Below are 26,808 nucleotides of genomic sequence, written 5' to 3'. Positions count from 1 at the left end.
TGGGTCCTATCCTTGATTTTTTTTGCCTGACCATAAAAAGGAAGAAGCCTTTTGCTTTGCATCGTGAAGGAGATTCTTATCAGACCACGCCATCTCGCTCACAGTTGACATCACCGATCCTGGCTTTCTCCTTATGGGCAATGGAGTTGTGCTACGTCACCATCGGTGGCTCAAGACCACAAACCTTTGCCCAGACATCCTGTCAAAGGTCATAGATGAGCCCTTTGATGGTGAAGACCTCTTTGTAAATGCTGACAACACCCATCAAGATGGGACACCGATATCGCACACTCCTTGGGCACACTGCAACAACGCAGACCCCCTGTATTTTCAGTCCAAACAAAGCCTAGTTTCAAGATCAGGCAGAGATTATCGCCCGACCTATCGATACCAATCTTACAGGGGGTGAATACCTTTGCCTTCGGTGACAACTTCAAGTTCAGGTCCCAGTCATAGAATGCCAGCGACCCTGTGGGTCCTCCTAAACAAGAGGCCAGCCCAGCAAGCAAGCCTGACTCCAAAACAGAACTGCTCCTCCACTTTGACACCTTATTGGGTGGGCGTCTCTCCTTCTTTAACTATCAATGGCAACAGATAACCACAGACAAGTGAGTGCTTTCACTACTAAGTCACGGCCATACCTTGGAGTTTCTATGATGGTCGCCTACCACGCAGTCTTCCACAAAAGCAGAAAAGCAGCTTTGTACGCTACAACAGGAGGCTCGTGCCCTCCTTTCAAAAGGCTTTATAGAACGAGTTCCTCGCACAGTGGGATCAGGGTGTTTACTCCCACTACTTTCTAGTAAAGAAACAGGTGGGTGGAGGCCCATACTGGATCTCATATTTCTGAATAAGTTAATACTCTCAAACCTTTCAGATTGTCATCTACAACACCTCAGTCAGCTGAAAAGAGGGGATTTCTCATTGTTCCTAGAAGAGGATGCATATTTTCCGCATTCCCCTCCATTCCTGCCAGCGAAAGTTCCTACACTTTACTGTGGCAAGCTTTCACTACCAGTTCAAAATCCTACCCATCCGTCTGTCTTCCCCAAGGTGATTCACAAGCTGCTTCAGAATTCGGCTATCCATGTCTAACCACGACGACTGGTTGTCCGGGCCCTGTCTTTTCGTTTCGCACACAAGCACACACAGACGGTGATGAACTGCCTTTCCTCATCAGGCGGCTCAATCAGCTACAGCAGGTCCTTTCTGACACCTTTCCAGCAGAGGCTCTTCCTGGGACCGCAACTGAAGTAGTTCTCTTACACCCCTATCCCATCCCCCCGATAGGGTCAAATCCACTTTCTTCTATACCGGCTTGCTGTCGCAGCGACCGGTCCCATCAGTCCGTATGCTGAAATTCTCTCCATGGGATAATGTTCTCTTGCATCTCATTCATACAGGACTGTCTGCTTCGCATGCAGCCTGTCCAAGAGTTCCTAGATGCCAGCAGGCAGCAGATCACTGCCCATTGGGAGGAAAGGTTGTTCCTCACACGTTCATTGTACGACACCTTTCGTTGGTGGTCGGAAGGCACTAGCCTCATGCAGGGAACTCTATTCATCACACCCAGCCACAGGTCACAGTTATCAAAGATGCGTGCATGGTGGGTTGGGAAGCCCACACTAAAGGTCTTCACGCTAAGGGTCTCTGGTCGAAAGAAGAAAAGTCATAAAACATGAAAGTCCTGGAGTTGCAGCACATGTTCTGGGCCTTTCGCCTACACCTACAAGGGGAAACGGTTTTGGTGTTTACAGACAACACAACCATTTTCTATATCTGGAAGCAGGGTTGCACGAGAACCCCTATCCTGCCTGCTGAAGCACAGTACCTCTGGAGATGAGCCCTTTCTCATGAGATGGTCCTGTCTCCTTTCCATCTGTTGGGTATCAACAACTTGGTTCCTGCCACAAGTGGGAGCTCCTCCACAGTCAAGTTCTATGCATATTCCAAGTGTGGGGGACTGCGGGCATAGATCTGTTTGCCACCAGGGACAATTTGAAGTGCCTTACCTTTGCAAGGCAATTCCTACAACCAGGCAGCTTGGGTGACTCCTTCACAATTCCGTGGACAGACAAGTTTCTGTACGCTTTCCCTGACATACCAAGATTCCTATCCACCTTCGGACAACAGAAGTGGTTTGGAAAGGTTTTCATTGTGCTGCTTTCATTCCATAGACTTCTATGGGACACCCTTTCTTTTCTTTGGCTTTACTCCCCTTGTCTTTTTGCTCCTTCTTGTGGGGAAACTGATTAGTCCATAAGACTATCAGTACTGAGAGACCAGGTCGCTCTTGGTGAATTTCTTGCATTGTTACAATTGCCCACCTCACCCTAAAGTTAAGTTCAGTAATGATACTTTGTATCCATATCTCTTTCTCTAATTGCTTCTTGATTACTTTTACAATGTGCCTAGGATGAGCTGGTGGCAGCAGATATTTTTCTGCTGTGTTTTGTACTTTTTTCTCGTGCACTTTTGCATTTACCACATACAGCTACAAAGGGGGGCTAGCACCCTAAGCTGGCCATGCCACAAGGTTTTTGCCTGTCCTTTGGGTCTGGAATTGGCATTTATGGGAATCACTTTCCTGGGGAAAGCTGCTGCTTTTATGAGCTATGAGGCAGTTTGTGTGAGCCCTTATGTGGGTTGGGGCTGTTTGGTCCCAGAACTCACCCTGGTGTCTTGAATGTCTGTTGTTGGGCAGATGTTGAGGCCAGTGGCTATCCATAATTGGATAGCCACTGCCATTTTGAATGGTACAGATCCTTCCCATTGGTGGGCTTGGGCAAGATCCCAGCCCAAATCTTGCATTAAAGGAAGCTCCTGCAGCCATTAGAGAGATCCTTGTTGGAGCCAAGACCGCTGTGAAGAAGAGCAGCCTGCTGACAACCAGAGAACTACTCCTGCAGCTGACCAGCATCGACAACACACCATACCAGTCCTGGGACAGCCAGGCTCCTCTGTACTGATTTCAAGAGGTCCCTTGGGGGTGCAAAGACCCCCTGGACTAGTGGGACCAACCAGTCCTGACACCTGCTTGAGGGTCATGTCCCTCGAACAAGCAGTGGGCTGACCAGCTCTCCCTAGCTACCTTTTTGTAGCTGTCACCGCTCTGAGTCCATCCTTGCAAGTTCGATGTTCTTCAGCTTGTACTACCAGACCCCTCTACCCCTGCATTTTCAGCCTTCTTGCATCAACGAAAGCTGCCCAGGACCTGCTCCTTTGTTTGCAAATGACGATTGGCTGTCTCCACCTAAACGTGGTAACTCCTCTTGCAATTGGTTTACTAGCTCCTTGGAAGTGTCTGGAGGTTGCATGCTCTGCGGAAGTCATCGTCTGGATTTTCAGCTGGTAGGTGTCTGGAACTGAGATCCAAGGACTGCTATTGAACGACAATAAATCCTGACGCTGCTGAGTGACTTTGTACCCATGATCCCGAGGCCGCCCTCGACAGAACCAAGCACTGCAGATTGTGTCCCCAACAGAATCCAGAATATCCACAGTGGGCTCTGGAGAAATCGGAGTCCGGGGGTAAGTTAACGTACCTTTTCCTTCCCCTCCCTGTTCTCCATAGGGTTACATGGGTGTACAGTTCTGCGCCCATCTCATTCTTTCCTGAATTTTGTTGGTGGAGACCTCGTCAAGGATCCCTTCCTAGGCGTATCCTAATTACTGATATTGAGTGAGTTAATTACCAGAACTTTACTTACCTTTTTGAGATTTGTATCATAACCATTGGCATCATCCAATCACTTAATAAACCTAACTGAAAGATATAACTTTGGAACTGATGACTAGAGGGCACAAGGCCCCAAACCATCTTAGGACTGAACTTGCTAAGTGTTCGGTAAACTGTTCTATTGTTATTCTAAAAGTGTCTTTATTGATGTCCATGCATCTGAGTAGCCTTCGACCCAGTCAACCACACCATCCTGCTCAACCGTCTCTGTGATAACCTGAGTATCACTGATCAGGCTCTGGCCTGGCTGACCTCTTTCCTCTCTGATCGACAGTCCCAGGTCGAACTGGAGTCCTTCATATCATCTGTCTTCCTCTCTACCTCTGGGGGTCCCCAGGGGTCTTACCTCTCACCCTGGCTCTTCAACCAATACCTGGCAACTCTTGCCCACTGCATTGCCATTTTCTGCTCAAATTTCCAGTGCTACGCTGATGACACTCATTTTCCGGCTGCCACCGGCTGCCTCCTCTCCCTCTCTGCCTGCTTAACTGCCATTCAAGATTGGTGTGCTGCCAATGATCTTTGTCTGAATGCCAGCAAGACTGAGATCCTCCTTATCGGCACACCATCCCCATCCTTTTCCCTCACTCTCTGGCCGGCCGGCCTCCCTTGGCCCTCCTCCTATCCCTACCTGCGAGGCTAAGAAAATCGGAGTAATCTTTGACTCCACACTTTCCTTCTCCGCCCATATCTCTGAGGTCTCTAAAAAGGGAAATTTCATACTGTACTTCCTCAGAGGTACTCTACCTTTCCTCTCATTCCCTCAGAAGCTCACTGTCTCTCAAGCTCTGGTTCTCTAGGTTGGACTATTGTAACAGCTTCTTTCTAAATTTACCTGCCTCTACTGTCCGCCCTCTGCAACTTATCCAGAACAGGACTGTGAGACTTGTCCTTGGCCTCAAGCCCTGGGATCGTATCTCTCCAACTCGGAAATCTCTCCATTGGCTCCCAGTGGATGCAAGGATTAAATTCAAAACGCTCTGCATTGTCCACAAGGCTTTCTGGGGCCTGGGTCCAAAATACCTTTAGCTATCCCTCTGCAACTACATCCCCTCTCAAGCTCTTCGCTCCTCTACCTCTCTGTGGGTCAATCATTTTTTAAAGAAACAAGCTGGGGGTAGATCTCCATGTTCGGCTGTGGCCTCCCTCTGGAACAGCCTCCTGCCACTCTAAAACCTGAGAAGAACCATCTCCGGTGCCAGAAGCACCTCAAGACCTTCCTCTTTGCTTCTGCCTTTGCTCCCCCTCTCCCCTGCTGATCTGCTCTCTTGGCACTGTGTACCTGGCCACCCTCTGTCCCCTGGGCCGAGGTATCTGCGCACCCTGCCACCTGGCCACCCCTTGTGCTGGGGACTGTATCTGTACCCATACAGCCCCCCGTCCCCGTTTTTCTTCTTTTTCTGCACTTATCAGACTTACCCAGTCTGCTGCCTTAAACACAGCACTTGCCACTTGCTTGTTGCACTACCACTGTTTATTGCCTCCATTTTGTATTTATTTTTATTCATTATTAATTATCTGCTCTCCTCTGCTCCGCACTTTCCACTCTCCCCCTTCCATGCACTTTTTCCCTTTTCCCTTTCCCATGCACTTGCGCTTTCTCAATGTCACTGGGCCTAGTAAGATCGTTGTTGTGTTCTCCCCTGTTCCCATCCCTTTCCTAGTTGCGCTGTGAAACACTTGTGTACGAGTGGGATACAAATAAAATATCATATATCATATCATAGCTGTTTGACGCTGGCTGTTGAACCATATGCTTTCTTTATTTTCCTAAGGGTGAGTGTACAAGCTTGTGACAATATTTTCCCAGAGGTTTTACTTATTGCATATTTTAAAAGCCTAATCATTCCTTATTTTCATACTTGACCCTAGACCTCTTTCGCCACTCCGAAGTCTAAGCTTTGCCGCTTTGCTATATTACCTTGATTGAGTTGGCTAGATTTGAGTGGCTACCTGTTAACCATATTAGGTTGGCCTTCCAAAATCTATTCTGGGATTGATTTCGGAAATCCATCGTAACCGTGATGCAAACTGAATCTGCTGGCCCCTGAAAGGCATACAGTTTGGATTTTCAGCGCTCATGGCTCTCTCGTAGGTACCACAAATAACGTTTCTGCTAGTTTTCATCATCGTATGCAGTGACAAGGGAGCTGTCTTCAAACACAACCCATCCTCACTTAACCTGATGCCCTGGCTCCTGTTTCCTTCGGGTTTGGGATGGAATGCGGGCTGGAATGCATGAATGCGTGAGCGGACCGGAGTGAATGGAGCTGTCTGGGGTGTACAGAGTGGATAGGAGTGCATGGAACGGACTGGAGCGCATAAGATTGCGTGACGTATATAGTATGGTCTGGAATGCAGAGAACGTTTGAAAAAGCATATAACCCATCATATCACACCACCACGCTTACTCTCTCCTTACATCACCACTCAGCTAGAACACAGAGATACTATGACACCATTCGGTATAACTATTCCCATACCAACATCCGCCGCTTACTCCACATCACTCTAAGTAAACACTGCTGGTTACACCCCCCAGCCAGGCAGCCACATCCTGTCTGGATAAATCCTGCCAGAACGAACACATACCCCTGATCTCTCTACCACCACACCTACCGCTAAGAAGCAGCTGCTACACGAATACCGCACAAGCTGCACACATACCCGGTGCTCACACGCACTTTTTGACTCCCTCTACTCTCTCTACTGATCTGAACTTCGGTTCCCAAGGGCGTTCAACCTACCAGCGCCTTCAGACCATACCAATGGTATATAAGGCGCTATATAAATGCAAAATAACATAACATAACATGTTGGCATGCCCCAAGATTGCAGAGACAGTTTGGCGAAGCTGCAAGTCCCTGCTCCCTTCTCCTTATATAACTGTAAATGGAAACATTTCACAATATGGTGTGCTAGTCATGGAGTGAATACCTTACACATCCAACCGCAACAAATTAGGTCTTATGTACTCTTTGGCACTCAGCGGTCTGGCACACTCCTCTATCAAAGTTCACTTGGCAGAGATTTCCTGCTTTACTCGTACTCCTACACCTTCTTTATGGTCTCAGTGCGGGCGCTGGGACTTGGGAACTCATCAATGTACTCTCCAAATGAATGGGCCTCTACATAAGGCCAACATCAAATTTCTGTTTTGGAATACAGCTTTCTTTGCAGCCATCATCTCTGCCAGGAGGGTTGGTGAAAACCAGGTGCTCTCCGTCAAGCTTCCTCATCTGTTTTCTACAAGTTTAAAGTCCTGTTATGTACGAACTCTACGTTCATTCGTGAAGTGCCCTCATCATTTCTCCTCAATAAGACTTTGGTACTGCCGGTGTTCTTTGGCTGTCCTTTCACACCTGCTGAGTGCTCCCTACACATTCTGGAAGTCATGCAAGCTCTCAAGCACTATGTTGCTCATTCCAAGCCATTCCTAAGTCCTCACAACTGTTCACGGGCTGTCTAAGTCCTCCATCTCCTGATGGCTCTCTGCTTGCATTTCATTTGCCATCACCTGGCCAACAGGTCGCTTCCCGGTCAACCTAAGTCAGATTCCACGAGGGCCATCTCGTCGACCACTGCCTTCGTCTCCTGTGTCCCCTTCATGAACATCTGCATGGCAGCAATGTGGAGCTCTGTTCACACCTTTGCCAAGTTCCTCTGTGACGTCAGACACGATGGAGGTGTCCAGAGTTGGATAGGCTGTCCAGTGACATCTGTTTGCCGAAGGCGAGCTTTATCCTTCCCGCAGTTTGGAATTGTATGTATGGGCATGTATGTATACTGATCTATAATCTATTCAAACAGCATGTGAATCTATGAAAGATGCAATGCTGGAGAAAGAATACGTTATTTGCCTGTAACTCCTGTTCTCAAGCATTATGTATCTAATAGATTCACATACAGTTCTCCCTCCTACCCCACATGTAGCTTATCTTGACTTGTTTTGCCACTATCGCGTGCAGTATATGAATCTGAAGATGGCCTCCAGGGGTGGACTTGTGGGAGGCACTGCCTATTGGCTGAGGGGGTAAATGACCCAAAACCAAACAAAGAGAAGACTGAAGTGACTTCAGTGTTCTTCATTTCAAATGAACCTGTTTGAATGTTACTGAGGTTTCCCAGGCCGACGACTGAGAATATTGAAACAGCATATAGATCTTTGACGGATACCAATGCTGTAGAAATGGAGTTACAGGTAAGTAGCTTAATCCTTCACCGAAATAATCACCATAGCAGACATGCTGAATTTTAACAAAGGGTAAAAATGAAAGAAATAATAAATGTATTACTGAGTATAAACAGTAACACGTAGAATGTAAAAACCAATGTAATCTTTGCGCTGGTGCTGTTTAATCGAGTAATAAAACATTCTGCTTAAAATTGATTAATATGGAGGTGTTATGTCTCAAACAAATATAAAGAAGTCCTCTTGGCGTGTTTGTCTGCCCACTCAATAACACTATTGAAGTGAAACAAGCAGTTGAAAATTTCACAGCTAGACAAAGGATAGTCTGCTGGAAAAATGTTTGAACTTTTGAGTTAAACCATCTGTCAAACCCAGCGGCTAATCGAAAAAGCATAGTTTTGAGATTTAATATGTTTTTAAATGATTCCTATTTATGACAAAATGTTGTATTCATTAAGGTGTATGTTACTTCTTGAAGATATGAAAGCTTAACAATCTGTTCCCAATATCGTGAGTTTCATTTGTTTTTGTAATACCTGTTAAATGATTTTTGTCATTTTAGATTCTGGCAGTGCGCTTACTCCAAGCTGTCCTTCCATCTTGGGAGAAAAGTGAAAGATCGTGTGACATGAAGTTTTTAGTTGAGAAACTCTTTAGTTTTCTAGGAAGTCTGCTGAGCACCTGTTCTTCCGATATCCTGCTGCTGCGAGGTACAGTTTATTTTGTATCATTTTCGCATTAATATCTTTTTTTGAAAAAACTTTTATTTTTGTTGGCAGAGGTAAATAGCTTACACATACATCAGAGCAGCCAGAAGTGACAAAATACATATTTAACTGAATACAGTGGTACATATGAACGGTGGCATAAAGACAGTCAGGAATGCAGCATCACGAAGCGTCCGAAGCTGTGGCACTTAACAGAGATGATTGCGATGAGTTATCCACAGAAGAGGGTGTGTCTAGGCTGTTAAGATAGCTGTTAAAGGCGGTCCAGATGTTTTTGGGCCGGGAATGGGCCGGAAGGATACTGAGGTGGTACTCCTTGCAGTTCTGAGATCATGTTAATAAATTCAACCATTTCTGGAATGTGGGGGTGGGGTGGAGGAACACTTCCAGCTCTGCAATACACACTTTTTAGCAATTTGACAGCTCACATTTAAGAATTTAGCAGCACTTCTAGCTCCCTCGGCCACCCATGCCCCAAACAGTACCTCCAGCGGGTCAGGCTCAACAACAGTGTCAAAGATTTGTGACAGAGTTTTCAGGATCTCATCCCAAATTGCAGCTAGCCTCGGACAGTCTCAGAACATTTGCAAATGGCCCACACCCTCTGCACCGCAGCGAGGACAGAGCCGTGGGTCAGAGCGAGCAAACCTGGATATCCTGCGTGGGGTGTAGTATAGCCTGTTCAACAATTTGTACTGAATGGTGCGGTAGCGAAAGTTCAAGGAGACTCTATTACTGTGGAAGCACATTTTCCTTCACAGTTGGTCCGTGAGTGCTAACTCCAGTTCGGATGCCCAGTCGTCCCGGCCCTAGAAGGCTGTGATGGGGTAACAGGAGGATTTTGTATAATGAAGATACCACCCCCGAGTTGGCGATGTAGGAAATCCCAGGCGAGTCGGGGGGGTGGGGGGGGCAGAGTTAATTGGGAAACTCGGCCAAGCACTATGTAAGGCAGCTCGGAGTCTGTAAAATTGTAAAAGTTCCAACGGTGACCCCGAGTGGCCCGGCTTACAGGTCTGCGGTGTTATGAATTGCCCGTCCGGGTAGAAGTCAGTTAGGGCTAGGTAACCCAGGGTCTGCCAGTGTTGTGCCAGGGCTATGTCGTTTGTGGGTTCTAGCCCAGGGAACCGCCAGGCGGGGAGCCACTTGTAATATGGGTGTTCCTCAGCGCCTGTGGCGAATATCCGCCCCCAGGCATCCACAATGGTCGGACCAGGTCAATGGCTGACTCCGGCTCGTAGCGCCGATGTAGTATTAAAGACATTATATTGGTGCCAGATGCTGCAAGGGTTTCTAGCTTGACATGAGGGCGTGGGGGGGGGGGGGGTCGAGGGTACCAGTAGGAGGCGAACTGTGCCTGTACTGCGATCCAGTACCGCAGCATATCAGGGGCAGTGAAACCACCCTTTTCGTAGGGAAGTGTCATAGCAAGCCATTTTTTACGCACAGCCCCTGAGTGCCACAGAAACTGAGCGCACAGCTTGTGTAAGTCTACAAAGTATTTCTTACCGGGCCAGATAGGTACATTAGTGAAAATATACAGCATCTTAGGGAGCCATATCATTTTTACCAGTGATAGTCTCCCCGCTAGAGATAGCGGGAGAGAGCACCAGCCGCTATCTTGGCTTCCGCCTGTTCTGCCACGGCCAGGTAGTTATCAGCTAGATGGGTGTCTTTGGTCAGGGACACCTGGATTCCCAGGTATTTAATCCCGTCAGGGGACCAAAGGAGCGGGTACTCTGAGGCAAGTTGTACTGTAGAGATTGTAAGAGGGGAAGAGTTCGGATTTGGTATAATTGATTGTGAAACCAGAGTATGTACCGATGCGGGTGATGTCGCGCAGGATTGGGTCAAGGTGGACATTGGGATCTCTGATGAACAGCAGCACATCGTCTGCGTAAAGTGAGATAATTTCGGGGGTATCCTGTAGCCGTATCCCTTTGTGTGAGTGGCACTCCCTGACATAATCCGCCATGGGCTCGATAGCAAGGGCAAATGGGATCGGGGAGAAACGGCATCCCTGGCGGGTGCCTCTGAAGAGAGGGAACAGAGCGGAAGTTTGGGAGTTGACACAGACCCTGGCAACCGGAGAGGTGTATAGCAACTTAATGTATGCAATCATCCTGGGTCCTATGCCCATGGTCTCAAGGACGAGGCACATGTACCTCCAGGACACCATGTCGAAGGCCTTCTGAGCATCTAGGGTGACCGTAACTGCACTCACACCCTGATCGATTCGTGCCATGACGTTAAGAAGCCTTCTGATATTGTGGGAAGTGGATCTTTTGGGCACAAAGCCTGACTGGTCATTATGCACCATATATGACATGACAGGTAGGAAGCGGTTAGTGATCACCTTAGTAAAGATTTTAGTATCCAAATTCATTAATGAAAGGGGCCGGTAGGATCCACATTCATCACTAGGCTTTCCAGGCTTGAGCAGGACCGTAATAACGGCCTCACGCAGTGTCGGGGTGGGAAGGGATCCTAGCCAGAGTGACTCATTCCATACACCGAGCAGTTCAGGGGCAAATATAGCCACATGCTCCAGATAAAATTAAGCCGTTAGCCCGTCGGCCCCGGTGCCTTTCCTTTAGGGAGACTAGATATAGCCTCCACAATTTCATCCAATGCAATAGGGGAATCTAATTGGTCTTTCGTGGTGGGGGAGACACAGGTGGTGGGTGTCTGCTCCAGGAGCTCCCGTATCTGGGAGTCACTGTGTTTGGGGGGTTGAGAGTATAATTCCGAGTAGAAGCCTGTGAAGACTTCAAGGATTTGCTGGTCGGACCACTGTATTGCCCCCTTACTGTCTTTGACACAGGTAATTTGGGATTGGCCCCACACCCCCCTCGCTAACGCGGCCAACTCTTTGCCAGGTCTGTCACCCTCGCCGTATCTCCGCGCAGCCTGTGGACGGCTGAAGTACTGGACTTCCCTAGTGGCTTGTTCGTTAAAGATTTTGAGCTCCTCACTGATCTGGGAGAGGACACTCGGGTCGATCGAGGCCGGGTGGGCTCGTTCCAGGTCCCGTAGTTTAGTTTCGGTGAGGGTCAAGGCGGCTCTTATAGTTTTGAGGACTCCTGACTCTCTAGAAATGGACGCACCCTAATGAAGGCTTTGAAAGCATCCAAGCGGACCCCTAGGGTGGTGGACTGGGGCGAGTATCCGTGTTTCCACTACCCTGCCCAGCATAGGACCGGATAATAGAAACATGTCGGTCCTGGAGGAACTATCGTGCACTGAAGAGTAGTAATTAAACTCACGCGTTTGCGGATGTAGTGCCCTCCATGCATTGTGAATGTCAAGTGTTGCGCTGTGGGTCAGTAGTCTACGCGCTGTGTTCCAGACAGAGGCCTAGGGACCGTGCCAGTCCCATCTATCGTGGTATCCAGGATAAAGTTCATATCCCCACCCAGATGATCTGCACCCCCACGTATCCTAGCAATATGGATACCACCTGGTCGACAAAATCGGGAGAGTCAACATTGGGGCCGTAAGTATTCACCAGCAAGTAATCCCTGTTGGCTATGGCGCAATGCAATACAGTGCATCTCCCCTCGGGGTCTATATAGCTCTTGTGGAGAACAAACTTAAGCGATTTATGGATCATCGTCAACACCCCTCTGGCACGCGTGGAATATAAGGTGAAATATCCATGTGGACCCCATGTTGGCGCTATACTATTGGTCAGAGGGCCCGTGGAATGTGTTTCCTGCAGAGGGCCCGTGTCTGTTGGCGTACGCCATGATTTTACGAGCCTTGGTGTAATTGCTCAGGCCCCGCACATTCCAGGACATCACCGTTACAGGCATTTTAATGATCTAAGTAACATCCCACCACCGTTGTCATAAAGTGAATCCAGGGCGGAGGCCGCCCCCACAGGAGCCCCCCCGATGCACTGTGGTCTGCTGATCTGCCTCTGCCTTTTTCCATAACACCCATCAAACCCACTCCACCCCAGTCCCGCACCACCCCATCCAAGCAGGAAGTGTTACCCCCTCCCCCCACCCATTAATACCAACATGTCCCACGAAAGATGGGACAACAGGCGGTTCCCAACATGGGTCCGCAATCCCATTGGCCCAACCGGGGCCAACACCCAACTTCAAATTAACCGTGTGGCGAACACTTGGAAGAATAGGAATGGCTATAGGTTACCAGTGGTACCTTGAACAACACATATGCATACAAATCACACCGGCACATGCGGGCTGGGCCCGAGTGAGTAAGACAAAGGGGATAAGCCGACCGGCGGGAGAGGCCCACTGCGCCCTGCACTCCGAGTCCGGGCCTGTAGACACAAGTAGATCCAACAACTAACAAATGGAGCCTTCAATAGTGGCAGACGGTATGCATGGCGGGGGGCTGCCCCCGGTCCTCGGTGGTAAGCAATGTATAGGTGATCAACACCAATATTCAATGCGTGCCTACTGGTGAGCCAATAAGGCTGTATTCCTATCAGCACATGAAAGAACAAGCAATGATAAACAAATAGCTGAGATACGAAGTTGTCCGAGTTCAGTCATCAACCATAGGGTTGCCTTTGGGATTAGGCAACGGTATCTGTGACTCTATAAATTTGACAGCCTCCTCGGGCACAGTAAAAAAGAACAGCTTTTCTTTGATGGTAATTTTGAGCCTGGCCGGAAAGAGAATGGCATATGGGACATTACGCTCACGTAGCAGTTTCTTGACTCCCAGGAATTGACGTCCCTCCTGCTGCACCCCGACGGAAAAGTCAGGGAATATCCGAATGGTGTTTGAGTCGAGGCGTAGGTCACCCTTCTCGCGTGACAGGCGTAGGATGAGGTCCCGGTCCCTATAATTGAGAATCCTGGTGATGATGGGTCTGGGGAAATCTCCCGGCCTGGGACGCAGGGACAGAGCACGGTGAGCCTGCTCGACTGTAAAAAAAAAAAAATAGTGTAGGGTTTCCCAATAGGTCTTGAAGTAGATTTTCGACTGCCAACTCCATGCGACCCTTCAGGCATCGCACTTTGACTTCACCACCTTCATGTCGCGGGTCAGGGTGGCCACCGCATCCTGCAAGGTGTGAAGTTGATCCACATTAGCCCCAATTCACTTATCCTTGTTCCCGCCTGGTCGGCCCAGGATTTAAGGGAGGCGATGTTGGCGTTAATATCGTCCAATTTTTCGTGGAACGAGGCAAAGTTTTTGCCCATCGACTCCATCATTGCTGTAAGGTCAGGGGTCTGTGCACTGGAATGGGACACAGGTTCAGGCTCGGGTTCCGCAAGGGCGGATGCTGTAGACTCCATCTCTGCTCGTGGGGCCGCCTTAGCGAATTTGTCCATGGCCCCCACCTTATTGGTCCCTCTGGCTCTGTTAGACATCTCGGATGTAGTGAGGGGTGTCCCAGCAATTCAGGCCTGGCACAGCATGGCAAACAGGGTTTTAGCACTGCGTAATGGTGCCCAGCAGGCTCAAGCCTCAATGGTAGCCCAACAGGAGGGGTGGCTGGTGGCTGCAGCGGGGTCACGTGAGGGGAACAGTATGGTATGGCTGCAGTGAAGGCACAGCAGGGCCCGTGGCAGGCGCAACCCTCCAGTAGCGGAAATGCCAGAGTAGTGGTGTATTGTATTGCTACACAATTCGGGCAATGAAAGATATCATGGCCAAGGTATGAAGTCAGCAGGCCAACCATGCAGTGCCGTTAAGAGAGTAACCCGCAGGCCCCCGGGCAGTCACGTGAAGCGGTAGATGGGGCCGGAGGCTATACAGGCCCCTCCAGGGTTCATGCGCCGTTGGGGCCAGAGAAGACAAATGTGGCAGGCCACCAAGGCCCTATGCTGGTAGTATGAGGGGGTGTTTAGCGGCACGGGCCGGGCCCCCTTGCAATCCACACACCCTCCGGCAGCGCGGCCGCACCAAGAAAGGCTCAATGAAGGGCACCAGTGAGTGCAAGTCTATGTGGAGGGCCCCCGTAATGGCTAGCCCCCATCCCCCCCTCCAACCCCCCCCCCCCCCCAACTCCTCACTTGCCCCGTGGGCGTGGATCCCAGCCCGTGGGGTGGAGTCGCCGGATCCAACGACGCTGCCGTCAAATGTAGATGGTATCTGAGGGGGGGGGGGGGTGTGTTGAAGGTCCAGCACCGTCACGCGGCACCAGGCGCAGGAGCTCCAAGAGCCGCCCCTGCTCAGCGGAACAAGGCTGTCAGGCAAGCGGCAGGGCCGGGACCCGGCGCCAAAAGACCGCCGGGGGGGCGTCCGCCAGTGCCAGGCCAAGTGCATTCCCCAGGCCCTCAGCGCAGCGCAACTAGCCGGAGGTAACGCCGCGGCCCCCGAGGGGATCACAGCCGCATCCACGCACTCGGCGGCAATGTAGAACGCAGGCGGCCAGACCGAGTTCGCCACGGGCAGCAGGTGCGGGCTCCGCCTCTGCGACCGAGGCGGCGCAGGCCCAGGCAGCGCCGGGGATCAGCTCACGCCACAGGGCCCAGGACGGTTGCATGTCGCAGCGGGTCTCCTGGAGTCAGATAGGCGTCGGGATAGAGGCAGGGCAGGCAGCAGGGTGTCGGGGAACAATTAGGGCCAGTGTAGGGTGATGATTGCACAGCAGTCCGCTGATTTAGCGGGATTGGTGTCCTCGCTTCACGGAGCACAGAGGCTAGGTGGCCATTTTCGGGCTGCCCAACAGCACCCCCCGCATTAATATCTTTTAACAACTTGTACAGCAAGGTATGTGTCCACCACTATAAAATAGTGATGGAGATTCACACTTTTTTGTAGGCTCGAATTGAGTTATTGATTGTTTATTTATTATGCGCTTATACACAAGTGTTTCAAAGCGCAACCATGCATGATATGGTATTTATTTGTAAAACGCCTATACACAAGCAAGTGTTTCAAAGCGCTCGAGGAGGGTGGGAACAAGGGTGGAAAAAAACAAGTCGTTCAGAGCCCTTGAATTTCTAAACGATAGACTATTTTCAAGGCATGGTGCATTCAGATCGTACAAGTGCGCAGATGGGTACAGGAGGGAGGGGGGCAGTGCAGGAAGTGGTGGAGGGGACCAAGTGTGCCAGTCAGTCAGAAGCTATGGTAAGTGTCGAGAGATCCACTCTCATGTGTCATTGACCAAGTGCAGTAACAATGAGGCAAGTTCAAGGCCCGGAGGCAACTGCAAGGGGACTGGTGAGGGTGCCAGGGACTTGTAGGACTGAGGAGCATGGGATGGGAAGACATAGGGAAACACAAGACAAATGATCTTACTAGGCATGGTACATTCAGATTATGCAGGTGTACAGAAAACAAAAGTGCGTGGGGGGGTGGAAATGGGGAACAAGAGTGCCCCGTCCCGTCAGAACATGGGTTAAGTGCAGAGAAATACCACTCTCATGGGTTGTAATCGACATGCAGTAGTGCTGCGGCAAGTGCAAGGCCCTGGGGCAAGTGCAGGAGACTGGCGGGGAAGCTTGGGACCTGTGAGGCTCTTAGGGTACAGCGAGAAAGTAGAAAGAGGTGGTTAGCAGGGGGGAGAGGGAGAGGGAGAGGGAGAGAGAGAGAGAAGGAGGCGGCAAAGAGGAAAGTCTTAAGGAGTTCCAGAACTTAAGGAGATCCGGCTCAAGATGGGGAGAAGGCAGGGAGGCTGTTCCAGAGGGAGGCACCAGCGATGGATAAAGATATCCCCCTGTTAGGGAGAATTCTCAGAAATGTGCTAATTCCCTACACCTTAGAGACCCCCACCAACTTTGCTGGATTTTGAGGACTTTAAGAGGATGCCTGCTGCAACTCCTGGAACGTTGGTTTGCCCGGTGAAGCCCTGCTGCTGTGCTGAAACTCCAAATTTGTATCGACCGAGAAGCCCCTGCAAGGACGTCTTCTCCCCTTGAGTTGGTGGGACCAATCAACTCCAAAGTAAGCTACCTGGCCATCCATCTCGGCGCTGGTTGAATTTCCACAGAGTTGCTGCAGTAAAAGAGTTTAGCCAGGGAGAGGAACACCAGATTGTGTGTGTTGCTTTTAAGCTGGACTAGAGCTCCATGAAGATCCTCCGGACTCCCAGGAAGCAGGACTGACAGAGCCTTAGCCCCCTCAACAGAGTGCAGGACCCGAGAAGCAAGGAAAGTCCATCTCGACAGCCAGGAACCGCGGTGTTGCTATTTGCGGTAGACGCGAGGAGTTGAAACACTGAACAGCCCCAGATTTGAAGATTTGCCGGTTGCGAGCGGTGACTGTCCCATTGCAGGAGTCCCCGGAAGTCCTCCCTCTCTTCCCAATGACTGAGGCCCAGGAACAGAGAGATCTGCAGAGATTCACAGGAACAGAAGTCATCTGCTGCACTTTTTCTTCAATGCAAAGGAACTGTAAAGTCTGAGAGAACTTGCCTCTCATTGTAGAGCTGCTTGCATCTTCTACTTCGCACAAGTAAATCAGCTTGTGGCCCTACATTTGATTCTTCTTTTCTTCAAAGACTTCCAAAACATTGTGCAAAGACTTTTCAACTTACCTATCAGAAGTGCTTCATCCTATATAAGACTTTTGGCCATTGAATTTGGCTTAGCCTGTTGTACTGAATGGCTCTCCTTAGGGGATCCAAAATCATTTGCCTGCTTCAGAATATTTGTGGTCTCTTGTTGTTTTAATAACCTTTTCTTTTTACCAACTCATAACAGTATTCTAAATGGCAACAGTAAGATATTATTGTCCCCAGCACCCTAGCTATTGAAGTCACCTAAGGGTGTAGGTTGTGTCTGTGGGCCATCCCAAAATGGTATTTACTGGTTTAGAAACTAAGAGTGTACAGTATTGAAGTGTATTTGTGTGTTACTTTTTATATTGCTCCCTTCTGAAGGTTTATTCTAACTGACTGATAAATTAATAATTGTTTATTCAAGAAACCTTGTGTGTAAGACTTTATTTGAATACCTGTCACTGTGAATCTGTGTAACTCCCCTACAGCTCACATTCACCCCTCTTGAGATAAGCCTGGCTGCTGAACATACAAACCTTGCCTAACACCCCAAAGTCTCTGCTTGGAGAAACGGCTCTCCCGCAGAGAGTTGGAGGAAGACGAGTGGAGGGCTCTGGAAGGTGAGTATTTAGGAAGAGAGCGTTGCAGATAGTGGGCCCACACCCCAGAATGTCTTGTGGACAATGCAGAGGGTCGTGAACTTAATCCTTCCAGTCACAGGGAGCCAGTGAAGGGATTTCAGCACCGGAGAGATGCAGTGCCTGGGCTTGAGGTCAAGGATAAGTCTTGTGGTTCTGTTCTAGATGAGTTGAAGAGGACAGAGGGTAGAAGAGGGCAGGTTGAGAAAAAGGCTGTTGCAGTAGTCCAGCCTCGAGAGGTGCAGGGCTCTGGAGACGGTAAGCCTCTGGAGGAAGGTGAGAAAAGGTACAATACCTCCTCAGGAGGTGCAATTGGTAGTGGGACTTTTTAGAGATGTCCGAGATGTGAGACTAGACGGATAGAGTGGAGTCGAAGATGACCCCCAGATTTTTTGCCTTGTTGGTAGCTGGAGGCGCAGGGCCATGGGAGGCTGGCCATGGAGAAAGAGGGAAGGCTGTTGAAGGGGTCCAAATGAGGACAATCTGTCTTACTGGCATTGAGGCAGAGGTAGTTTGCAGCACACCACGATTGAATTGCGGAAAGTCCGGTATGAGTGAGGAAGAGGAAGAGGCTGAGGGTAGCCTGAAGGAGATCTGAATGTCATCCATGTAGCACTGAAAGTAGTAGGTGAAGGTGGCTATCGTACGGGCCAAGGGGGGCATGTAGCCATTGAAAAACCAAGGGGATAGGTTAGATCTTTGGGGGACACCGCACTTGGAGAAAGTGATAGGGGAAAGGAAGGACCCCAGTTCCACCTGGGATGGGCGGACAGATAGAAAGGAGGTTGGCCAGGCCAGGTCCTGATCAGTGATGCCCAGGGTATCATGGAGACATTTGATCAGGGTGTTGGGGTTCACTATATCGAAGGCAGAGGAGAGGTCGAGTAGAATGAGGACAGAGGGAGAGTTAGAATCAAGGTGTGAGAGCAGGTTTTCATCGGTTTTCAGAAGATCAGTTTCCGTGCCTCTGGATGCTCTGAAGCCAGACTGGTGGACATGGAAGCAGCCCATATATTCAGTGTGGAGGGTAAGCTGAGAAATAGGCAACTTCTCCAGGGGTTTGCCCAGGAAAGGAGTGCAAGAGATCGGGCGATAGTTTGCCTGAATGGATGAGTCAGCAGAAGGTTTTTTGAGATTATTCACAAGGGAGTGTTTATGAGCAGTGGGGAAAACTCCAGTGGTGAAGGAGAGGTTGCAGAGGTCGGCCAAGTCTGGGGCGAGAGAGTCAATGTTGTCCTTGATGGTTTTGCAGCGCCAAGGGTCCACCTGTTTGCGGGAGGCTTTCATAGACTGGACTTGTCAAGTGACCTCCTCAGGTGTGACTGGGGCGAGAGAAGAGAGAAAGAGGGGGCGGGGTGTGGGTGGTAAAGGCGGTATAAGAGATGTTAGTGCATGAGGTGGTGAGGAAGAAAGAGAGGATAGGATGTCCTGTATTTTTTAGGTGAAGTGTGCAGCCAGGGCCAAGCAGAGTGCCTGGGTGAGTGCAATGGTGGAGTAGGATGCATTACGGTTGGCTAGTTCCTTGCAGACTTTGAAAAGTTCAGCCGTGTTATTGGATGCCGCGGAGATGCGGGCTTGAGTAAAGAGACTTTTTTTGGAGTGGATGCAGAGTCTATACTGCCTTTTGAAGGAGGTTGGCAGCTAAGTTTGCCAGAGGGTGGCCCCGATGAATCTCATTTCCGTTCAGCTGCCCTGCACTTGCATTTAAGGGCAGCTAGTTCAGAGTCGTATCAAGAGATGCACTTTTTGACCGGCTTCAGTCGTACCGTCATGATCGGGACAAGAATATTAAGAGCGTTGGAGACTGAGAGATTAAAGTTAGAGATGGCTGTGTCAGTGTGGGAGTCAGCTGCATGAGTTGAAGGAGCAGAGTAGGTAGAGGCAAAGGCAGCTACTGACACTCTTTTCATGGGTTGGATGATCTTGTAGACGGGAGGCAGTGTCTGGCTTACTGATGAAAGAGGAGGAGAGAGTGATCAGTCCAGGAGAGAGAAGTAGTGAGAGGGCTAGATGGAGGCATGTCAGATGAGAGCATCCAAGGTGTGGCCAGCGGTGTGAGTTGGGCCAGAGGGTAAGATGGAAAGAGAGTGAGTGTCGCAAAGATTGCGGAAAGGTCCTGAGGAATCGGATGAGTCGAGATGGATGTTGAGATCACCCAGTAGGAGGATTTGAGAAGAGGTGGAAAGGGGAGAGCGGGCCAGGTCAGCCCATTCTGAAAGGAGAGAGGGTTGACCAGGTGGCCGATAGAAGGTGGCCAGCAGGAGTGAAATGCTCAGAGGGAGAGCCTGCAGACCAGGCACTCAAAGATGAATAGGCCTGAGTGGGAATGACCGACACAGGGATCCACTCAGGGAAGATCATTGCTACTCCCTAACCTTTCCTGTTTGGACTAGGCAGCAGAGAGCGTATCTTATAGCCGCCTGGGAGAAGTGTGTCAAAACTCGTGACAGAGCTATCCTTGAACCAGGTTTCAGCGAGGGCGAGAACATCAAGACCCAGAAGTTCAAGAAGGTTGCAGATGTCAGCGGAGTGTTTTACAGCTGAGCGAGTGTTAAGCGTGGTAATGTGGAGCAGATTGCCATCTGTGAAGGACTTATGGGGTGGGGGAGCAGGGGACGGTGACCCGCCCCATAAGTGGGGAGAGAGTGCCTAAGGGACAGAGGTAGAAGGGGGAGGAGCCAAGGCTGGCAAGGGAGCCGGTGCAGGAGGGGACACAGGGGCCAGGGGAGCACCAGATACGGTGGGGGTGGGTGGAAGGTTCCCCAAAGAGAATTCCAATTATCTGTGTGTTGCCGGTGAGTTCTAGCATTTTGTATAGCTGCATTGTTGTGTGAAAGCCAGACATAGATCTCATAATGAATGTTGTTGCTACTGCAGTCCGTTTCTTTTTTAAACGTTACCTGTGAATGCCAATCACTTTATCATTTTCTTCCTTGCATGTTAATCAATGCTAGTAAGAACTCTTAAGTTTACATTAGTAGATTATTTTCGTTCCCTATTCTCCATTTTTGATTTTGGGATGCTGACTGATGCACGCCCTTCTTGGGCTGGCCTCATACTCTCTTCCCCCTCCCCCTTCCCCCTGCTCCCCCTTCCCCCTGCGCCCCCTTCCCCCTGCTCCCCCTTCCCCCTGCTCCCCCTTCTCCCCTCTCCCACATCAGGTGGGCTGAGATCTCCGTTCTGGAACAGTCTCTGGATGGTTTTACCATTGCTTCACTGTTTTTACTGCTTTGGTCGTACACCTTGGGTTAGGAACCTGCTGGTATCCTGCTCGGTGTTTTGACACCAATGCCCCACCTCGATTCGTTTGGGCCGTCCTCAGTCGCTTCCACCACTGTCTTCATCATGGGACCTAGTGTTAAGATGGATTTCCAAAATCTGCCCCGAAGGGAGGATTTTGGGAAGCCACGCTATGATGGTAAACTTGGAAGACCGAGTTTAGCCAAACGCAATGAAGGTAGGTAGCAGAGCTGGCAGAGCAAGGCTTAGTCTCAGGAAGAGTTTGAGAGTGCCTACTGCTACAATTAGTCCACACAACCCAACACCAAGAACTCAGATGCTTAAGTATACAAATATACAATCGTTTATTAAGCTTTTCAAATATACACTAAGTAAGTAAAACCTCTAGTCCATTATTGTCACACTAACACTTTGAAACGGGTAACTACATTCACCATTGTGAGAAATGGTGAAACAAAGGTAAGTACAAGAGTAAAGAAGTAAGTTTAAGTTCAAAGCTCACTCAATCCCAGTCCTTAAGATAGTCCTAGGAAGGGATTCTTGACCAGGCCTCCACCGACCAAAGTCCTGATATGTTTGCTTGCCCCCTTCACTCAGATATCTCCAGAAACCACTGCCGGTGTTCTGGAATCATTTGGGAACACAATCTTATGTTCTTGGTCCCATCAAATAAGGCCCAGGGTTTGTGGGTGCAGAGGCTTTTGGACACCGGGTTTAGTTTTCATTCAGTTGCGGTTTTTAGGAATCTGTTCCAGACAGCTTCCATTCGAACATTCAAAAGAGGAAAGAGGGAGTCTTCTGCAGAGCAGACCTCCTCGGGACACTTCGAGGATCGAAGGGGAGGAGTGTTGTGGCAGGTGTCACCACTATCGGGTGGCAACAGGCGATATTCAATGAACGATCAGAAGGAGCAAGCACAGCACATGTTCCTTTTGTTCAAGAATTCTGAAAATGCCGGTATAGAGGTCTTGTTACACAGGTTTAAGATCCTTCAAGTTCCAAGGATGCATTCAGAATGTTGATGGCTGCAGCAGGATAGCCCCAGAGAGAAATAGTCAGTCCATCGGTTGGTCCAGGGATAGTTGGGAAGGCTCAGTAAGTGCAAATCTTTTGAGCAGGGGCCCAAGACTGGTTGTTCCTACCATTCCAGGGGTCGATGCACCAACAGCATTTACTGCCCTGAGAAGGTAGGAAGGCGGCCAAAGAACAATATCACCAAAGGACATGCTAAAACCTTGTTGAGTGGCCATCTTGGAGTGTTAGCAACCCTTACTAGCTATTTGGGATAAATGCAAAAGTACACAAGTCCAATTACCAAAGCACAGTAGAAAGATATCTGCTGCCACCAGTTCATCCTAGAGACATTTTAAAAGTAGCTAAAAAGCCAATACATAAAAAGTTCTGAGGATACAAAGTATCCTAACCATATTTCACTTTAAGGTGATGTGTGCAATTGTAACAATACGGGAATTCCCAAAGGGAGAAAAACTGTCAGTACTCGTAGTTTTAGGGACTCTGAAGAAGGCTTTACTTAAACCCAAAAAGTCAGAATAAGGTTCAAAACAAAGCAAAAAGAAAGCATGCCCCATAGAATTATGTGGGAGGAAAGCAGCAAACGTAAAATCTTTCCCATATGCCTTTGCTGTTAGCCACCTTTGTGGCATCCTGGGGGTGCTGTGAGTGAGTTGACAAAGTGGTGGTCCAGTAGTCTGTGTCCGGAACTGGTCCAATAGAGCCCAAACCGTTAACTAGCTAGACCCAAAAACCTGATACTGAAGTGACCTCTGCACCTGATACCCCTAGACTTCCTTCAATGGAGCCAAATAATGCAGACAACATGCCCAGCTGTTTTAGGGTCTTCCATGGTGGTTCCTGAGTGAATCGGAACACGGGGTGTGTAAAAATACCTGTTTGGCCCCCACTATCTCCATAGGGTTCTATGTCTCGGTGTTAAAAAGCCTAGCCCTATCCCTTGCCCAGCCTTGAACTGTGTTGTTCTTGACTGGTATCCTCCCTTGGCTTTACCCTAAGGTTTTTGTATTGTGAGAGGAACTGTTAAAGACTTTTCCTCTTAATTACCTTAATTATGAAAATAATTACAACTACTTGTTGACTCAAGCCAACACTTGTGCAACTAAAAGACTCCTAAAAAGACTTGCATTTTGGGGCCTTTGACTCTTCAGTGCAAAAGGACCCCGCTTTTGAAGCTAGCAAAGTTTTTTTTTTATAAGGTTTTGTGTTGTGTTTGCTATGTTGTGGATCATCTGGGGGTCGCAGAGGGCTTGGTCTTCTGCAGTTTGTTCCCGTGAGAGGTCTAAAGGAGTTGTAGGTTTGGAGGATTCTTCCGGTTGAATTGAAAAGCAACTTTCAATACTTTTCAGAGATGAAATACAGAATCCATCCAATTCAAGACACTTTATAGGATGTAGGAAGGTGAGTTCCAGCGACTTTCTCTGCTCACAGGCGACGAGACACGTCATTCCAGCCGCGTTGACAGCAGCTTGAAATTTGAGGAGAAGGCTATTAGTGGCACAAGCTGGTACCCACTAAAATTCCGGATTCGAACACTGAACGGTGATGCTTCTGGCATGGTAGGCCACAAGAGAGTTGGTCAGTCGGCCGGGCAGTCCAGGGACACTTCCAAAGTCTCATAAGGGCAGCATCCTCAACAAGGCGTTGACACTAGTTGGTCCTACTAGCCCAAGGGCTGAAGCACTGCTCAGGGTCTTCAGCTATCATGCAGAGGAAGGTGTGAGGAATTGCCATCTGGCAAGGGTGCAAGGTTCTGTTTTTTTTAATTTTTATTAATATGATGATTATTATTTATAACATACTTAATACCCAGAGGTTTCTAAACGCGGACCCGGGGATCGAACCTCTGTTGCTCCGTGTCGTCTTGCTTCCAAGGCGAGCACATTACCCCTGAGCTATCCCCCCGAGATTATGCAGGGGATTTCTTTTCCCAAAGGGTAATCTGCTAACAAGATCACCCTTTGTCGCCAACTCCATGCCAAAATCAGTGTACATGTGACCTCAGTAGCCTAATCTGCAGCACTGGCACTGCTCGTGGCACAGAGCAAGTCCAAAGGTCACAGGATGCCCACTTGATTGCCGCAGTGGCAGCAAAGTCACTGCGTCACAAGGGGGCATTTGAGATATGCCTCTTTGACCAAAACTAGGATGATCATGAGCACCCCATGCTGGTTACAGTGTAAACACTACAAATAAGCCATGCCTGAGATTAGAAATAGTGCATGGAAACACTTATGATCATGACCGCCACATCCAAATTGATATTGCACGTGTGTCGGCTCCGAAGAGTCAGCTCTGCTGTGGAAGGGAATGTGTATTCAGGTCATACGGGCCGATACTGCCAGTGGCAGGACAGAAACTCAAGAGGACCCAGCCCCTTTTTGATTCCCTTTGTTGTGGGGCAGTAACACCTTCCCCCAGAGACAGACGCACAGCAAGCGACTGTCCTGAACCCAGGTATCCAAGGAGCACAACCATTCAGGAGGAGTAGCCTCATACCAGGGTGCTGCATGTCCAAAGGCCTTTGTCAGTTAGGAGGGAAGGGGGCGGGAGTAGCATAAGCAGCAGGGCTCTGGGCACTGGAAGAAGCCTTCCACAATCTTGTTTCTCACTGTCTAGCTTTCCCTTGCCTGTCCCCTCTGTTCCACTGGAGCAAAGAACTTTGGATGTGATATCAACAGGGCAAAGTCCACTCCACTCCGGCAGGAACAGGGATTGGTCCACCAAAGCAGGCTAGCTTCAGACCAATGTGAGAAACCTGAAGTTGTCTCACTGTCTGAACTCTGGGGATCTCTTTCTCAGGTGGCCAGGGCACAGACATCGCCCCTGGATCCAGACCCTGGGGGTGGACAAGTGCGGGAGGATCACCTGGGAGTGGGGTCCTCAGGGAATGGGGCGAGACATCCGATGTCTAGATGCAGTATTTCCCCCCTTTTTTACACTTCCTCCACCTTTATAGGTTATTCTAAATCCTGTCCGGTACTCGCTCCCCTCCCACAAACCCCACCCCCCACACCCCTCCATAATTCATACAAGTACCAAATCCGAAAGGAGGCGTGGGAGAACCAGGAGAAAGACCTTGCAATTACCCTCTTGTGTATTACAACTGAAGGACGAGCCCCCCTAATTGCTCAAAGTGTACTTTCCTGCCCCACCTTTTATACTTCCTGGGAGTAGTGATTGGATCCAGGTGTGAGTGGTTGGAAGGGAGTGCCTGACCCTGCCTGTCCTCATTAGCGGAACAACATGGCGGTCATCCATAGGAGTTAAAGGCCCAGGGATTCCTATGGGTAATCCTTATCCTCCTCGTTTCACTGGTTTTAGAAAGGAACTGAGGGGAGGAATTCTGGGAAGTGTTTTTACTAGGGAGTTTAGGAACTACCGACAAAATATTGTTGGGAAAAGGGGGAATGGGGGGGTAGTCCTGTTGTAGGGTAAGCAGTGACATATGTGATTTCCTCTCTTTCGTGTTGGGGCTTGTTGGAATTGGAGAGAGGATAATGGTATGGGTTTTGAAATAATGTATGGCGACTAATGTATGGGTGAAATTTTTACAATTTCACCCTTCACTTTAAGGTGATGTGTGAAATTGTAAAAATACAAGAATTCTTTTAAAAAGACAAAGGGGCTCATTACGGGGTTGCCAGTAAAACCTGCCGGTAGGTGGCAGGTTGCCAGCAATCTGTAACACCCTTACCGCCACCTGATATCCTGGTGCCACCATTTCCATGGAATCCAATGCGGTCACTGAAGCACCGGCACCGTTGCTAACGGTGCCAGCTCTTCATTGAGAGACATGCCGGTAGGGGCCTGAAAACCTGGCAGGTCGGGCCTGCCGGGGGGAATCCGTGGCCCCTACCAGCATTCTCATAGTATGGTGGTCCGGAAAGGGTGCAGAACAATAGTGAAGTACGACCGATTACCTCTCTCTAAATCGGCTAGATTTCGGTCAGTTCATCAGTTATATTATTGCTAAACCAGTCAATAAAACTCCCATGTTTTCCAAAATGACTTCAAACAAAGTTTATTCATATACTAATATATCAACATAAAAACAGTTAAGATTTTTCATGTGCACTTTCCACAAGGCACACTTACGTCAAACAGAAAAAATCATCAAAAACTTGTTGTGTGGATGTTTTACCAAAGAGTTGAGTTAGTACATGACAAGATGGTTCTATACATTCTAATTGACTATTTTTGTGCTTTTCACAACATGAAATATGTTAATCAATTCAGCAGATATTGCATACTATTTACTAAACTGGAAGCTGTTGTTCTGGTCTCCAATTGACTAGGATTTTTTGGTGGACTGCCCTTTTTGGGTTTCGGACCAAGCTTGATTTGCATAGTGTCTTTCCCCTTTTGAAACAGAGCAGTGCTGAGGTTAAGATGAATTCTAAACCTTCCAGCCATCACACCTTTTGTTTTGCTTGCCCTCTTCTTGTTCAGGTCTGGAAGTCAGTCTTCCAGTTCAGTCCCTTCTTTCTCTCTCTGAGAGAGGATTACAGTGTCACATCTGCTTCGGGTTTCTCTAGAGATCTCACAACCATATCAAATGTAGCACACCAAAAGGAAGGGCTCAAACGAAAAAAAGAAAAAAAAGATTCTCAGTTATTTCAGTTTCGTGCAATCTTTTAGTTTCTCCTGTCAGGTATGTCCCCCGTTTATAGTCTGTTGTGCCTCTTCTACGACGAGAAGTATATCTGGAACCTCTACAGTAGGCAGATGTCCAATTCCGGTTTGGCTATCTTAGGCATGATGTGAACTAGACTTGTGGTGTTTAAAGCCACAGAGGGAGG

The 26,808-nt window shown here is 49.0% G+C and overlaps 1 protein-coding gene across 4 annotated transcripts in view; it reads left to right on the top strand.

Moving 5' to 3' along the window:
* Window positions 1-26,808, top strand: part of HERC2 (HECT and RLD domain containing E3 ubiquitin protein ligase 2) — a 2,956,340-nt gene that overhangs the window by 1,204,516 nt on the left and 1,725,016 nt on the right. For all 4 annotated transcript variants that reach the window (XM_069636605.1, XM_069636607.1, XM_069636603.1 and 1 more), the window contains exon 40: window positions 8,494-8,641. In XM_069636605.1, coding sequence (XP_069492706.1) covers window positions 8,494-8,641 — 148 coding nt within the window. The remainder of the gene's footprint in view (window positions 1-8,493; window positions 8,642-26,808) is intronic.

This window comes from Ambystoma mexicanum, chromosome 7p, assembly GCF_040938575.1.
Source record: "Ambystoma mexicanum isolate Mex_15411 chromosome 7p, UKY_AmexF1_1, whole genome shotgun sequence".
NCBI lineage: Eukaryota > Metazoa > Chordata > Amphibia > Caudata > Ambystomatidae > Ambystoma > Ambystoma mexicanum.
The sequence above is the reverse complement of the archived record's forward strand: the minus strand, read 5'-3'. Positions and strand labels throughout refer to the sequence as shown.